We start from the raw sequence: 16833 nt of genomic DNA on the forward strand, positions 1-16833 counted from the left end.
CCTCTCTACTTCGACCATCATCAGTTATTTTTCTCCCCAAATACCAAAACTCCTTTACTACTTTAAGTGTCTCATTTCCTAATCTAATTCCTTCAGCATCACCCAGCTTAATTCGACTACATTCCATTATCCTCATTTTGCTTTTGTTGATGTTCATCTTATATCCTCCCTTCAAGACACTGTCCATTCCGTTCAACTGCTCTTCCAAGTCCTTGGCCGTCTCTGACAGAATTACAATGTCATCGGCGAACCTCAAAGTTTTTATTTCTTCTCCCTGGATTTTAATACCTACTCCAAATTTTTCTTTTGTTTCCTTTACTGCTTGCTCAATATACAGATTGAATAACATCGGGGAGAGGCTACAACCCTGTCTCACTCCCTTCCCAACCACTGCTTCCCTTTCACGCCCCTCGACTCTTATAACTGCCATCTGGTTTCTGTACAAATTGTAAATAGCCTTTCGCTCCCTGTATTTTACCCCTGCCACCTTTAAAATTTGAAAGAGAGTATGCCAGTCAACATTGTCAAAAGCTTTCTCTAAGTCTACAAATCCTAGAAATGTAGGTTTGCCTTTCCTTAATCTTTCTTCTAAGATAAGTCGTAGGGTCAGTATTGCCTCACGTGTTCCAACATTTCTACGGAATCCAAACTGATCTTCTCCAAGGTCGGCTTCTACCAGTTTTTCCATACGTCTGTAAAGAATTCGCGTTAGTATTTTGCAGCTGTGACTTATTAAACTGATAGTTCGGTAATTTTCACATCTGTCAACACCTGCTTTCTTTGGGATGGGAATTATTATATTCTTCTTGAAGTCTGAGGGTATTTTGCCTGTCTCATACATCTTGCTCACCAGATGGTAGAGTTTTGTCAGGCCTGGCTCTCCCAAGGTCGTCAATAGTTCTAATGGAATGTTATCTACTACCGGGGCCTTGTTTCGACTCAGGTCTTTCAGTGCTCTGTCGAACTCTTCACGCAGTATTGTATCTCCCATTTCATCTTCATCTACATCCTCTTCCATTTCCATAATATTGCCCTCAAGTACATCGCCCTTGTATAGACCTTCTATATACTCCTTCCACCTTTCTGCTTTCCCTTCTTTGCTTAGAACTGGGTTTCCATCTGAGCTCTGGATATTCATACAAGTGGCTCTCTTTTCTCCAAAGGTCTCTTTAATTTTCCTGTAGGCAGTATCTATCTTACCCCTAGTGAGATAAGCCTCTACATCCTTACATTTGTCCTCTAGCCATCCCTGCTTAGCCATTTTGCACTTCCTGTCGATCTCATTTTTGAGACGTTTGTATTCCTTTTTGCCTGTTTCACTTACTGCATTTTTATATTTTCTCCTTTCATCAATTAAATTCAATATTTCTTCTGTTACCCAAGGATTTCTACTAGCCCTCGTCTTTTTACCTACTTGATCCTCTGCTGCTGTCACTACTTCATCCCTCAAAGCTACCCATTCTTCTTCTACTGTATTTAATTCCCCCATTCCTGTCAATTGCTCCCTTATGCTCTCCCTGAATCTCTGTACAACCTCTGGTTCTTTTAGTTTATCCAGGTCCCATCTCCTTAAATTCCCACCTTTTTGCAGTTTCTTCAGTTTTAATCTACAGGTCATAACCAATAGATTGTGGTGAGAGTCCACATCTGCCCCTGGAAATGCCTTACAATTTAAAACCTGGTTCCTAAATCTCTGTCTTACCATTATATAATCTATCTGATACCTTTTAGTATCTCCAGGGTTCTTCCATGTATACAACCTTCTTTCATCATTCTTAAACCAAGTGTTAGCTATGATTATGTTGTGCTCTGTGCAAAATTCTACCAGGCGGCTTCCTCTTTCATTTCTGTCCCCCAATCCATATTCACCTACTATGTTTCCTTCTCTCCCTTTTCCTACACTCGAATTCCAGTCACTCATGACATTATTGATGCTGTTGGAAATTACAATAGTGAAGCAGTTGAGGATGAGGATCATGAAGCTTCGAAGAAAATATTAGATGACGTTCCCATTAATGGACACTATAAATAAAATGATTATGTGCATGGAGCAATAAAGTGATTCAAATCAAATTGAGTTTTTGCACCTGATGAGCGTAAAACAATATGCACTAGAGAAACTGTGTGAAATGATCTGCCAAAGAAAGCTAGCCAACTTCTTTAAAGCAGTGTAATAATAATGTACTGTGGCTCGCAGGCACTGTTGTAAATTATAGTACTGTATTTAAAAGCACACTTTATATACCGTATTGAAAGTTGTGTTATTGTTTGGTCAATGTCTGAGAGAAGTTTGTCTAATTGCTGTACCCTATTTGGTAAGTTTCTGAAATGTTTTAATTCTAATGTTCATTAAATTTAAAGAAGTATAATATCACATTATGTGCTACTTTTCCACACAAAGTTTGTCATTACACGGCTTACTCTCGATACATTGTGTGTACTCTATAACGCGGCAGTAAAGCACGTCCCCTGACAACTGCGTCATACCAGGCTTCTACTGTATTTATGTTCCCTGTATTTTCATGGTATTGTAGAGTTGTAGCAACAACTTGATCTATTTCGTAACAAGTATGCTGGATGAGAATGTGTGCAATTAAAGCATTATCTGTTAAATGTTGTGTAAATAGGTCCTTATCATTCACGTCAGTCAAGTCCATGGCCCATGTTTAGATACGGCAAGTGACCTTTTATTGGAACACAAGAACTTTCAACAATTATGGCAGAGCTTTCCACACTGGGTGTCCTGATACCTCAGGGTGTCAAGTGGTAGCATCAAAGGTGTTGCGAGAATAGTAAATTCAGAATGTAACATAAACGAAAAACTTGTGACAGAATAATATGAAACAACCTTCTCTTCAATACGTGTATTGTATTTACAAATGAAATATAAAAGTTAAAATTTCTTTAAAATATAATTTGTTACAACAGAATCTGTCTTACTGATGTTAGTGAAAGGGTGTCTAGTGAAACTGTACGTGTTAGAAGGTTGTCACTGTGAGAAGTTTGAAAAGCTCTGAACTATGGTCTTCAAAACGTCTGTTCTGGTGGGTTTCCCATATAGGCTACGGCTGAGATAGCAATCAGTTTTCTGGGGAACGATGAAATTGACACTTTTCTTTTCCTATCTTCCTCTTGAGACTACTGTAACTTTTGTGTGAGTACTTAATAACTTTTATACAATAGTGCATAATTTTTATACACAGCCCGCCACGAACGATTGTGTGCAATTACAGATTTCATGCTCTAACAGTGGTGTAGTTAGAATACTCGTGTCGCACAACATTGTCAGAATATTTGAGAAGCAAAAGAGTTTCATAGTTTCATACCAACAATGTGTCACAAGATAGCAGAAAACACAGGAATAAAATTGCAACTAGCATACTGAAATGTGAAACATTTCAATCAAATTACTGAGTAGAAAACAAGACAGAACACGTGTAGCTTACCCATCAAACCAGCAAATCTCTTGAATGTCCTGGGTATTCTCGTCTGTGGATTAACTTCTATCAGAACATTCTTCTCTGTATGCACGTACACCTACAGTCAAGAAAGATCACTGTTCAAGAACTTAGTAACACTTAGTACAAGCTACCACAAAATAATTTTTAATCCTCATAAATTACAATTTTCTCGTGCATGCAATGTTCGTTAAGCCTGAGTGTCAACTTGATCACAAATAGGTAAATATACAAACTAAAACAGTGTTGCATCTTCCGGAGAGATTAAATTTGCACACAAATCTGGGACTCCAACTCAAACCCTCTCTTGCTGGAAAACATAAGAGACAACTAAATGCACAGAATTTTCACAGTGGCACAATCTATGCAGCAGAGTGATAGGTTTATTCTGTGAAGCCAGACTATGCTCCGAGATCTTACAAAGCTTTCTCTCAAACTATATCAAACCTCTTTTTGAACATTGTTCCTGGGAAAACAGTGATCAAAATCAAAATACATTGTAAAAGCTTTTAAATAAAAACAGCCTAGGACTGCATGTAAGTGGTTAAAATTTAAAACTTATTAATCAGGACACATGTTCCAATCATGGTACAATCATCTTCAGACCACTAAAACTCTATGAAAAGTGTAATACAAAGTTTCAAAGGCCAAGACTTAGGTATAAACAAATTTAAGTAATGTAACTAATTTAAAATATTCTTCCACCACCACAGTTTGGACAAGAAGAGAATAGAAGCTTTTGAAATGTGGTGATACAGAACAATGCTGAAGATTAGATGGGTAGATCACATAATTAATGAGGAGGCATTGAATAGAATTGGGAAGAAGAGGAGTTTGTGGCACAACTTGACTAGAAGAAGGGATTGGTTGGTAGGACATGTTCTGAGGCATCAAGGGATCACCAATTTAGTATTGGAGGGCAGCGTGGAGGGTAAAAATTGTAGAGGTAGACCAAGAGATGAATACACTAAGCAGATTCAGAAGGATGTAGGCTGCAGTACATACTGGGAGATGAAGCAGCTTGCACAGGATAGAGTAGCATGGAGAGCTGCATCAAACCAGTCTCAGGAGTCAAGACCACAACAAAATGAAATAGCTCCTCCTGAGACATGCTGGAAGACACTGGTGATATCTTGGGGGAGAATGGACCCAATATACTCTAGAGAATCACCGAGTGGCACTTTGGTAAACAAAGAAACATCGCAGCTGATCAGAATGTCCTTTAGTCCACGTTTTAGTTTCTTCAGCTTCTCAATGAAATGTTTCAAGTCCTTTATGCAAGTGTCAGTTTTTCCAGTGTGCAACTGAAGCAGAGAGGCCAAGTACTGCACCAGTTTATACTTTGATGAGCCACGAGTGCTTACGGTTGGCGTTATAAAGTTTTGGTAATCCATACAGCTGAGATGGTGAGGCTTTTGTGTAGCACAGGTTTCTCTACATGTCTGCCAAGAGAGAAAATTCCTTGATTAACTGCTTCCTGTTGCATGTGATCTGCTGTATTGTATCCATGCTTAGCTTTAGGTATGTTATTGGATCTAGCAGGTCCCAAACCTTCTGCTCACAATCTTTGGTCTTTATTACAATGGTCGTATTTCCCTCATTGGCAGATAGCACCAATACACTCTTGTTGACATTAAGGCTCTCGATCGCTTGTAACTCTTCTTTTTTTAGTTTGCAAACTGGTGGTTTGTTCGGCACAGTATCCTGGTGGTTTCACTGTGAATTTACTCAGGTTTTTCATAAGAAAGGGTGTGGAGGGCTGCTTCAGAGTTAGCAATGATATCCTCCGTAGGTAAAGTTCTAGGACAATGGCAAAATTCCCCCCCTTTCGGAAGGACAGACTGCTCCTCTGAGGTCAACGGTCCTTCACTGAGGTTGACCAACATGTGTGACAACCCGCTTTCGGAATCGACCTGTCAATCTGGTTTCTGTATCGTGCAAACTTGTTCTTCTGTCACTCAGAGCAACAGTCAAGTTTGTTCTGAATGTTCCTGTGAGTGATGCTACTAATCACATCACAGTTTTCTCACTCAACGCCGCCACTTAGTTGATAGAAAATGGTCCTCATCGGTTCTTACCAAGACTATCCATGTTGTGTGAATTTTTGCTCACAAAGAAAAGCTCGTTCCATTATGTCATACGAACAACACGCCTCACCGGTGGTGATTGAGCATGCAGATTTCAGGATTAATTTTCCCATATGACAACAGTAAGCTCTTTCCCACATGTCTTACCACAAGCTAGTTCATGTGAAATGGTGATTTCATGTGGAATGGTGATATCTACAAAGAGCTGAAAGGCATCATCATAGATAGTCCACTGGTTCCAATGGTGACCAGTTTCTTCACAGAGCATTTCAAAAGGCACTGGACTGGTTACCTGATAAATCTAAGGTGTAGTAAACTTATGTAAACGACACCATCGTCTAGAGTCATGGTAGCTTGGCAACTTCCTAAGATTACAAACAGTCTCCTTGCAAATGTAAAATTTACTACAGAGGCAGAAAAGGACGAATAGCTGCCCTTTCTAGATATGCTGGTTACAAGGAATTGCAAGTAACTGGACACAGCATGTATCAAAACTGACGCTAATTGACCAATAACTACACAAACTACCAAATCATCAGCCAAGCCATAAAAGAGGGATGGTTAATAAGAGGCCTGTCTAAAAAGTGTCTCTTCTCTACTCTCAAAACGGGATCCTTTCAGTGGCATCTTCAATTTTGGGAACAACCAAAAGTTGCAAGGAGCCATGTCTGCAGAGTAGGGAGGTTGGTGAATGGCTGTAATTCCATGTTTGGCCAAGAAATTTTGGATCAAGTGGGATGAATGTGCGGGGGCATTGTCGTGATGCAGTTGCCATTTTTTTGCCATACACATGTCTGGTCTTTTGCGCCAAACTGTGTCACGGAGAACATCTTTATAATATTCCTTTCTCTCTGTTTGTACTTCCGGTGCATTTTCATGATGCACAATTCCACAGACATCAAAGAAGACAGTTGGCATCACCTCGATTTTGCTTCGCACCTGCCGCACTTTCTTCGGCCTCGGAGACTAAGGATGCTTCCATTGCGACGACTGTCATTTTGGGTCGTACCCATACACTCATGACTCATCTCCAGTTATCACGGTGTTCGGAAACCCAGGATCAGTGTTGGTGGGGTCCAGAAGGTCCTGTGCAACCTCAAAACGGAGGTCTTTTTGTTCTGGCAACAACAACTTGGGCATGAATTTCGCAGCCACTTGATGCATGTTCAAATCATTGCGCAAAATTGCATGTACAGAATCTTCATTCACTCCAACCTCTTGGGCAGTCTCCCACACGGACAAACAATGATCTGCCATGACCAAATTTTGCACCCCCTCAACAACAGCTGCAATCCGAGCAATTTGGGGCCTGCCAGAATGCTGGTTACTCTCTGCTGATGTGCGGCCATTTTTGGATCAGTTGAACCACTTCCTAATTTGTGTTAACCTATCGCATCTTCTCCAAACACCTGCTGAATCTTACTAACTTTTCACTTTGAGAATCACCATGCTTTTGACAAAATGTGATGCAGTATCTTTGCTCAAACGTTCAGTCATCTTGAGAGAATCGGTAAGCCGATGAACACGTTGTGTAGCACCTCACTCGGTGACCGACAGGCAGCGACTGACGTGCTGGAAAGCAGGGACAAAATTCACGCATGTGCATAAAGATCTCTTCCTTTACTGTGTACAGTGGCACCACGCTATCGTCTAGTTTGCGTGGGGAAAATCAAAGGTTGGATACTTTTTAGACAGACGTATGCTTGTAACATGGAGCACTGGGTACTCCACCCATTGTATAACAAGCGTCATGAAAATTACCAATTGGCAAAGTGGAAGAATTAACGTGTATGGCTTTCTGCCATACATTTCCACGGTGACACACAGAATTGGTCGTACATAAACATGAGTAAAGACCTTTTACAAACCTACTGAGATGATTGAAGAGTGCCTCAGATTGACACAGGACAAAAAGAACCGAACTGCGATGTCAGGAATATACCACATACCATGCACTTCTGGTAAAGCGTCTGTGGGTATGACAGGATGATCCATCAACATCAGGATCATCAAAACAGTATTCCAGGTTGGGCCATGGTGTTGTGTGAGACTGGCCACATAATAAAATTCCACTGCGGAGAAGAGCTACCATGCCCATTAATTGAGGGAGGCAATAGAAATCCACAAATATGACAACAGTCTCTAATGTCTGAGATCAATCACTGAAGAATTCAATGAAATTAACATTGTGGAAAACACTATCAACCTTATCATCTAACTAAGGACTGCGACCTGATCCCCATCACCTTAAAGAACAACAGAGGTTAAAACTAGCATTTGATCACACTGCAAAGATAAAACAGTGCAGCAGAGGTAGGAATATAATTTTAGACACGGTATCTAAGAATGTACAGTGGCTAATTAACAAAAACTGATCGTAAAACAGTCCAGTTGCCTTTTATTAACACTAGGTCACTGCTTTTGGTTCAGTAACCAACTACAGTGTTACATGTCCACAGTCAATAAGATATTTACAGCCTCAACTGATACTTAGCACAATCTATTACTTTATCAACAGTATTACTTAAGGCAGTTCTTAAATCGAAGCTGGTCACTAGGTACATGTGAAAATGCTTCATGATCAATTTAGAAGTAAACTGAGAACCTGCTGAGAGGATCAGTTAATCCCCAAAGCATAGCTACATTATTTGTGACCTGATCTGGGCATGCACATTAAGGGAAACTGTAGAGTTAACCAATTTTGTAAGAGCACAGCATTCTTGACACTTGTGCATTTGGCTTAAAACGCACTAGTCGGTGATCCTTAGCCTCGAATATTATTCAGTTTTCCACATATTATCTAATGGATGGGGCATTATTGTGTCGTGCCATCAGTGCTTCAGCAGGGGAAGAGCAGAATCAGTAGTGGTTTTAGGCCTGCCGAGTTACCATCTGGAGAGAGGATTGTAGGAAATAAACAAGTGAAAGTTAAAGTGGGAAGCATTTAAGCAGTTATACCGCGTAGCACATTAACTGACGTCTACAGGTTAATAAGAAAATGTAAATTTGAGATTCTTTTGTGTTGAGCTGAAGTAAATTTCTAGGACCAGGTGTTAACTTTCACAAATCATGTAAATATTCATTTTTAGCATGGACACTGGAATGTGGAATTTTTACAGTCGACCTTACTACATTTACATTCAGCTTCATAGTGAACAAACAGTGGTTTCTCTGGAATAAACAGATTTTTGTTTGGAAATTACGGCAGTGTGAATGAGAAAGGCATAGCTATGAGTGTTATATTGACTGAAGTTTAATACACTAAATGAATGGACATTATCTTTTACTGCAAAGGACCTATGTCACAACAATTAATTACAAGCAATCTGTTGGCAGTAGCCACACAGGTTCATCATATGATGGATGTGAACTGATTATAAGTTGTCTCCATTCAAAAGATGTTATAGCCTTCACATTTTGTAGCAGGAGAGGCAGCTTACAAGTGGTGCACAGTGTAATAGTATGCAATTTCTGAAGTTGTAAATTGTGGACAGGAATTATACAATTTTAAAATATGCACAACAACATCAGGGTTTTAGCATGCATGCAAATTACAATGGTTATTTACTCATGCAGAAAACAGTCTCTACAAGTGAAATACTAAACATCACAATACACCTTCTCAAACTTTATACATCAAATAATATGTCACTCGATAAATACAACTGCTTAAATACTTCTCAGTTTAACTTTCACATGTCCATTTCTCATGATGCTTTCTCCAGATACCTCGGTCAGCTCCAAAACACCGCTGACTCCACACACTCACTACTGATAGCATTGGCAACACATCACAACAGTGCCCCAACCGTGAGAAAAGACACATTACTACAAAAAATGCTAAAAGGTAAAGTTTACCGGCTAGCACATACAGAGCCAGAGCATAAAAGTGTCAAGGAATGAGTTTGGTTTAGCAAATGGCCTTCTTTGTAATTCAGTCCCTGTGCTATAGAGGTATCATTCCATTCAGTTATGTCCCTCCAACATATAATCTTAAAACATAAATGCATTTCCTTGAGCTAAATTATTCCAGCAGTTCGAAACAAAATGAAGCACATTAACAATCACCATCTACACATAATTAAATGCCCGCCAATCCAAAATTTCAGCAAAATTCATACTCTGTCACACTACCTGTCCTCTATTTTTGGCACGCTTATATACATTCATTGTCATAAGAAAACTTCAGCCACAATGGCAAAGCATACTGCTACTACTGTGGCAAGCAGATAGATGGTACTACACATGCAAAATGATTACACTATCAATTTAGAAGGGCAAACATTTAGGGATCAATAAACGTTTAAGGTGCTACACGGCCACAAAATTATGTGGTCCTATGGTGTGAGGTCCCCACAGTTGTGAATACAAGCATCCAGATGTCATGGTCAGAGCTGTACTGGTCTCAGATGTAATCCTGTGATACTCTGTCCCGTGTCACCTACATCTGAGAGTGCAGTTCCCACATATCAGTTGGTGGAGGTGGAGTTCCAATGAGACGCTCCATGACTACCCAGTCCTTCTCGATCGGGAAGGGGCTGGGGATGTGGCAGAGTAGCGACAGCTGCAAGCTACACTCGGGAGGCAGTAGTGGTACAAGGACATGCATTGTCCTGTGCAGACAGGGCAGGGACACAGGCATTCACAAGCGATGGAGCCATTAGTTGCAGGCCCTCCTCTGCGCAGCTGACACAGAGCTTATTAGGGACACCAATGATGAATAGGTACTGTAAGATATTGCACCCCTCACCATAGGACTGGGCTGGTGGGACATGTGATGGGACATCACAAACCGCACTTTGTGCCACTTCCTTCTGCAGACCTGGTGCTCTTGGTCCCAAGGCACAAGTGAGACTGGAACTAAAGGTGACCCACAGCCAGTCTGCGGGGCCCCACGTCCACCGTAGCCCATATTGGGTGAGTCGGGGATGGAGCAGTGGGGGTGTGAGTGACACACATCATAACGACCAGTGTGCAGTGAGCCTCGCGTTGTGCAATTGCCTACTGGTGGTGGTAGCACTAATACGATGTTGCTCAGAAGGCAGGACAGGCTGGCTCTTATTGTTGTCATTGGATCTGTTCGTAAGTGGTGGATAATCCGCCAGTCCTCCCTCCTCGTGATGCACGTCGGACAGCAAGATCCCACACGTTGTGTGCGCATGCCTTCCTGCATTCATTGCCACCGACAGTGGGAAACGATGGTGTCTGTACGACCAGTGTGGTGAGCACTACGAAGATATGACTACTAGCCTTCCTGCAGCCCCAAGATGCAGCTTTCTAAAACTCGCCTTTCCAGGTAACCTTCTGTCGTATGTATGACCTCAGAATAGTCCACATCCAGTCGATACACGACAGATGCTACCTTTTGTACAGGCCAGCATGGTTGTTTGAGGCACTCTTATTTCAACTGGCAGGCAAGACGCCACGGCCCCACCCACCTGCCCCAAGTGCACAACCAACAGTGCAAAAGTAATTGTAGGCATAGCTGGTGGTGTGTGCGTACCCACCTGGTTTCCAGTGCTTCGCTTGGGTCCTTCTGCATGCAGCTCTTTTTATGATGATCAGTGTACTATTGTAGTCTTTACATAACTTCTGCTGGGCATTTTGTTTTTCAGTCATAGAAGAGCATGAAAATTAGTTGAAACATATTTACCTGAAGGAGTGCAGCCCTGTTGAGTGGGCTATCCAGCAACATGAGTAAACACTGATGTGTGATGTCTGGCCTACAAGTTCCAGGTTCTCTGTTGTGCTTTCTGAGTATATGCGCATGATCATCACAATTTAGAAGTTCAAATGTATTTCCTGCCTAAAAAAGTAAAACAAAGCAATTTATGTATAGTATAGAGAATAAACAGAGTGGTACCAACACAAAGGCAATATAAAATCAAAAGGTTACTGAGGTTAGAAATACAGAACACTATCAATGACCAAATGATTTTACAATAAAAAATTATGGTAGTGACCTATGCATTTTTCAGTTAACACCGGAACACAGCAATTCAAATATGAGGGTCAAAGTTACACAGTCCCCCCCCCCCCCCAAATTTTCCACAGTTTATGTATGAACATATCGTAAATAAAAATACTTGATAAAATTCTCAGGCATTTGATACCAGTTGTCAGCTTTGAGCTGTAACATCATGTGTGAAATTATTTATTTACAGTGCGATGTTTGTAGCCACCCAGAGATTAAATATTACCTATCACTGTATTAGTAACTGGTGAAAACAATGGTTACATTTTACTTGAATTCTGCAGATTATATGTGTGTAATTTATGTTTATTTTGAACTGTTATGTTGTGTAACAAATGTATCCACTTTTTTTTTATTTCTATGGTATATTCTTTTGGTTCTTATCAGTGTGCGATTTGTGGTTTTACCAGTGGGGGGATGTCTTAGGGGGTTAGTATAATTATATATGTTACTAGCTTGGACCGTGGCATTACCCATGGTTAAATAGTTATTTATAAATAGATTTTAATGCCGAAACTCACTATTCACGCGTATGCACTATCAGAAAAGCCATCCCTTGTTGTATCTTTAAAAGTACGTTATAGGTAAAGCTTATTTACAAAATCATCTACATACAGGTATACGAGGGGAATTAAAAAAGTAAAGGCACATTTGTGAAAAGCTGTATTTATTCTGATGATAGAAAACTGAAACATGCGCTATTTTTCTACATAGCCTCCCTGGACTTCAATGCAGTTTTCTCGACATTTTAAGAGTTTTTTTTATTTCATCAGATAATATGTTTATCGGTTTCATCTGCAACCAATTTTGCACCGCAGCAATGACGTCTTCATCACTTTCAAATCTTCTTCCCTGTAGTGCTTCCGTTAAGGATCGAAACATGGGAAAATCACTTTGAGCCAGGTCTGGACTGTATGGTGTATGTTCCAGCACCTCGAATCTGAACTCCTTTACTGCGTTGGCTGTCCGTTTGGTAGAATGTGGGCGAGCGTTATTTTGCTGCAGGATGACACCTCTTCACAGTTTTCCACGATGTTTGAATCTGATTGCAGGTTTTAGTTCCGTACGCAACACATCACATCCACCATACAATACAGACCTAGCTCTAAAGTCTTGTTTACGCTGGGGCGACGTCTTGCAACATTGTGGCATGCTACGGAAATGTGTCATGCGTCGTCTTGTCCTAAATGTTTTGAAATGCTTAACTACTACATAACACTTCTTCAAAATTAATAAGCAAACATATTAATAGTAAACTTTCAGTGTTCGGCTCCACAAATTTAAATTATATGTAAAGTTTTACTCCAGTGCGTGGGAAATAAACATCCCAGGTTGGGATGCATAAACTAAAACCAGAGGAGGGGATGGTCTGATGCAGAGGGCGGGAAATCCCCCCCCAACCCCCCCTGCAAATCGCACACTGGTTCTTATACAGCATATAATCTGTGTTACAAGGTTTGATTTTTAGTTTGTTATTTTGGTCTGTGATATCTTTGTGTTATTTTTTGCAACATGGAACCAAAATTAACCTTCAATAGTCAAATGATGTTGAGTGAAATGGGCTATTGAATCAATATTAAATTTTATTTTTTTTTTTAGATGTCACTGGGAAGTACTGCAAATGTTACATTGTGACAATAACACAAGAGTGAAGAATGTTGGTGTTCTTCCAACAGCTATATGTGAGTGTGTCACTGGCATAGTGTGTGACAGTCCATCAGGCATGGAACACCAACTGAGATGCGAAGACTCAGTCTTTATGTCATAGTGATACTGACACACTATTTTTGTTACCTATCCTATGATAAACATAAAATGTACAAAATTTTTGTTTCTAAATGTCCAGTAATTGATTGGTTTTCATTCTGTGTTTTCAACTGTTTGGTGAGTTACATTAGTTTATTGTAGATCACCATTTTTTCAAATTTTTTGTGTTATCTATGTTTATGAGTCTAGATCCCTCATTCACGGAAATTTGGTGTCTGGTAAGTTTGATTCTGTTTTGTTGAAGCTGTTTTTGTTTTGTAAGTTTTTGCCTTTCTATATTGGTATCTGTATTTTAAGTTGAGCTATATATAAAGCAACTGACATTGGTAATACAGCCTCTCGACAGTTTTTTTGCAACTTTTTGCTATTTGTATCAGTCTTCTTCTTGGCTTTTTCTAATACCATCTATTTTAGGATTTTTGTATCGGCATCTGCTTTTCAATTTGAGGTGTATCGGTTAACTGATTGTCAACATCTTTCATTAGTTTTCATTATTTTTCACTACATATATTGGTCTTGTGTCTTTCTTTTGGCCTTTTTAGTGCAGTCTGTGTTAAGATTTTTGTACTGGTATTGGTTGTTCAAGCTGAGCTATACAGGTCACCTAATGCTGCTGATACCAGTTACAAGTTGTTTATTCTAATTGTGCTTCATTTATCATGTTTCTGTCATTGTTGCACCTTATGTATTATTGTGAATTTCAGTTGTGATGTCAGATATTGGTTTGTCCGCACCCAAAAACCCCACAGTAGTTCTGCTAGTTTCAACATTTATAAGATCTTACGTTCACATTTTTGCACCATGGAAACATTTAAAGTTATTGGTTGCCATTTTGAAATCATTTTAGCATTGTATCTCAATGATTGATGTGACGTCTTTGTACAAAACACACTGATGGTATCAGATGAACTGGTTTACATGATTTTCTGAATTTAACTTACAGTTTTAGTTTCTATAATACAAATCATGAGATCCAGCATGAACATGGAGGTCAGGCTAAGCTATAGATCAATCTTGTTACCAAAACCTTTATTTAGCATTCATATTTCTTGGTTTATGGTGGTCCTACTACCACACATTGTCCAGTATCAGATGACTTTTGGTGGAAGATGTAGGACAAAAGGAGTATACAAAAAAAGACAACCACACATTGTCCAGTATCAGATGACTTTTGGTGGAAGATGTAGGACAAAAGGAGTATACAAAAAAAGACAAGTGCAAAATAAATAATTATTTAAAATTTACAAAATATACAAAGAGTACATAGAGAAAAGTTAGTAAATGGCTGACACAAAGCACTGATGAAGAATGCTTTGAAACTAGGAATTCCCTACAAGCAGAAAACTGCCCAAAAAAGTGAGAGGGGGGGGGGGGGGTTAAGGGGCAATCCTTGTACAGCAACATCACACGAAACAACAGCAAGCTGTGCTATCAATGCATTGTAGGCATTTTTGTGTTCCACTCATCTTCCAAGAACATACCAGGTTCATGACTTGCAGAATTAGTTAGGCCTAATTAGCCAGAGGTACAAACAAAGCTCTCTTAACTGACACACGGACAGTGAGAGAGGGAGTGAGAAAAAGAGAGAGAGGGAGGGAGAGAGAGAGAGAGAGAGAGACAGAGAGAGAGAGATTGTACAAAACTAATGCATCTCATAGCTCGTGCCAAGGATCACAAGACATTGCATCACTCGCTACAACAGCATTATTTTATGTGAGCATCTGCAAGCAGAGGTAATTTTATCCAACCACACTTACAGTTAACTACACTCATTTTGCAACTGGAATATCACCAGCATTTTTCAAGTTCGAATTGGGTGCACATGCTACAACAAGTTTCACCAAAACCAGTCAGCTCACTGACGGTGGAGAAGCAGTTTACTATAGAAATGTCCTTTCACTCCTCTATGTCATGTATGAGGGGTGACACAAGAGAATGACACAGAGACTGTAAAATTTTGTACTTAGTAAATCCGTTCAGTTGGTGACAGTTACTAATAAAGTAGACCCCAAAATGAGTCCAGTATTCGTTCTGACCTCTGCTCAAAACATTTCTGGACTTTTTTTTTTTCATTTGGCTGCACAAGTAATGCACCACTGCTGCTTTCTGCCAAAGGGCAATAACATGCCTGTAATAAAATGTTCATCCTGTGGCAAAGAGTTAGTCAATTTTGATTGAACTTTCCACAGCACAATCACAAAGTTCAAGGTAAAACAAATACTAATTTGCCATGACAAATAGTACTTCAGTAAAGTAAACAGCCACTGTTTGTTGCATTACAGTCCAGGTTGTTTAGGAGACAAAAATAGCTAAGACAATTAATTCACAAATCAAGAAGCTCCCAAAACGGAAAATTAAAAAAAACAACCAAGTTAATCTCCTGTCACAACTGCAACAGAAATGAGTCTTTTACGAAACGGATCTATTCAGTTAGCCTTGGCTGACCACACGAAAGAAAGTGTCAAAGTCTCAAAAAGTTACAGCCATTAATCGTGGCTCATTCCTGCCATTAAGTGCCTATTGCAGCTGACATACACACTTCTAACACGAATTGAAAAAGTACAAAAAAGGAGTCTGTCGACTCATTCCAGGTCTTTTGATTACACTCAATATAGCATTAATAACTGTGCATTACGGTTATTTCTAAGACAGCGCCACCCTAGCTAAAAAAAGGTTGATTTGTCCTGTGCCTCGTAGTTATCCTGAACGTAACTTTGTCCATTTTGCCAAACGGCACACACTCGCAATTCTCCTCTTCTATGCAACATGGGGTTAATAACTTCATAGGCGGAGTTGGACAACACAGTAACACCTGTAACGTGGACCCAGGACGTCCTATTTGCCAAAAACTGTATTGCTATTCAACGGGTAATGAGCCAAAATTGGTCTTCGCACGTAAGGTCTGGTGCTGATGACTGGACCTTGTGAAATACGAATATCTTGCGCAAAAAAGTCCTGTTTTGTTCCTCATTTATACAAATCACATGCGGTTTTTATATACAAACCAATAGCAACGGCACATGCATCTGTGGATCCCTCCATGCAACTACATCACATGGTCAAAAAGGTGTGGGCCTCATTAATCTCCTACGTAAATATTCACTGTCAGCGAACCATAAAATTTATTTATTTAATCTATAATATTCCTCCGTAGCCACAGACGTATAATTATGGTAAACCGCCGATAAAGTAGAAAAACAAACCTTCACAGACTCCAGTTGCGCTCCTTCTAAAATTACAATCAACCTCTTCTCTTGGTTTTTAACATGAGCCACCTCAAGATGCTTGGGCACTGGATCAAATTCGTGTTCGTCTTCTTTGTTTTCAAACTTCCTCTTCTTACCCATCGTGCTATATAAACAAACACGTGTTGAAATGTGTATATAGCATTGGATTCGCTCCGATCAAAGTATACAGGCAAAGAAATGCCACTTTCTAGTTTTATCAAAGGGTATACTAAGCATTTCAGTTACACTACCGATGCTACTAGGGACGAAAACTTGCACATACATCTCCTCCCTCCCGACCAACACCGACAGAACGGCAA

The 16833-nt window shown here is 39.9% G+C and overlaps 1 protein-coding gene across 1 annotated transcript in view; it reads right to left on the reverse strand.

The window, feature by feature from the left end:
- The window catches only part of LOC126419122 (ribosomal RNA small subunit methyltransferase NEP1), a 51297-nt gene extending 34592 nt beyond the window's left edge, over positions 1-16705 (reverse strand). Inside the window, exons 1-3 of the mRNA XM_050086223.1 lie at positions 16490-16705; positions 11199-11351; positions 3447-3537 (exon numbers count right to left, since the gene is read on the reverse strand). Coding sequence (XP_049942180.1) covers positions 3447-3537; positions 11199-11351; positions 16490-16633 — 388 coding nt within the window. The 5' untranslated portion in view covers positions 16634-16705. The remainder of the gene's footprint in view (positions 1-3446; positions 3538-11198; positions 11352-16489) is intronic.
- Positions 16706-16833: the final 128 nt, after the last annotated feature.

This window comes from Schistocerca serialis, chromosome 9 (genome assembly GCF_023864345.2).
Source record: "Schistocerca serialis cubense isolate TAMUIC-IGC-003099 chromosome 9, iqSchSeri2.2, whole genome shotgun sequence".
NCBI lineage: Eukaryota > Metazoa > Arthropoda > Insecta > Orthoptera > Acrididae > Schistocerca > Schistocerca serialis.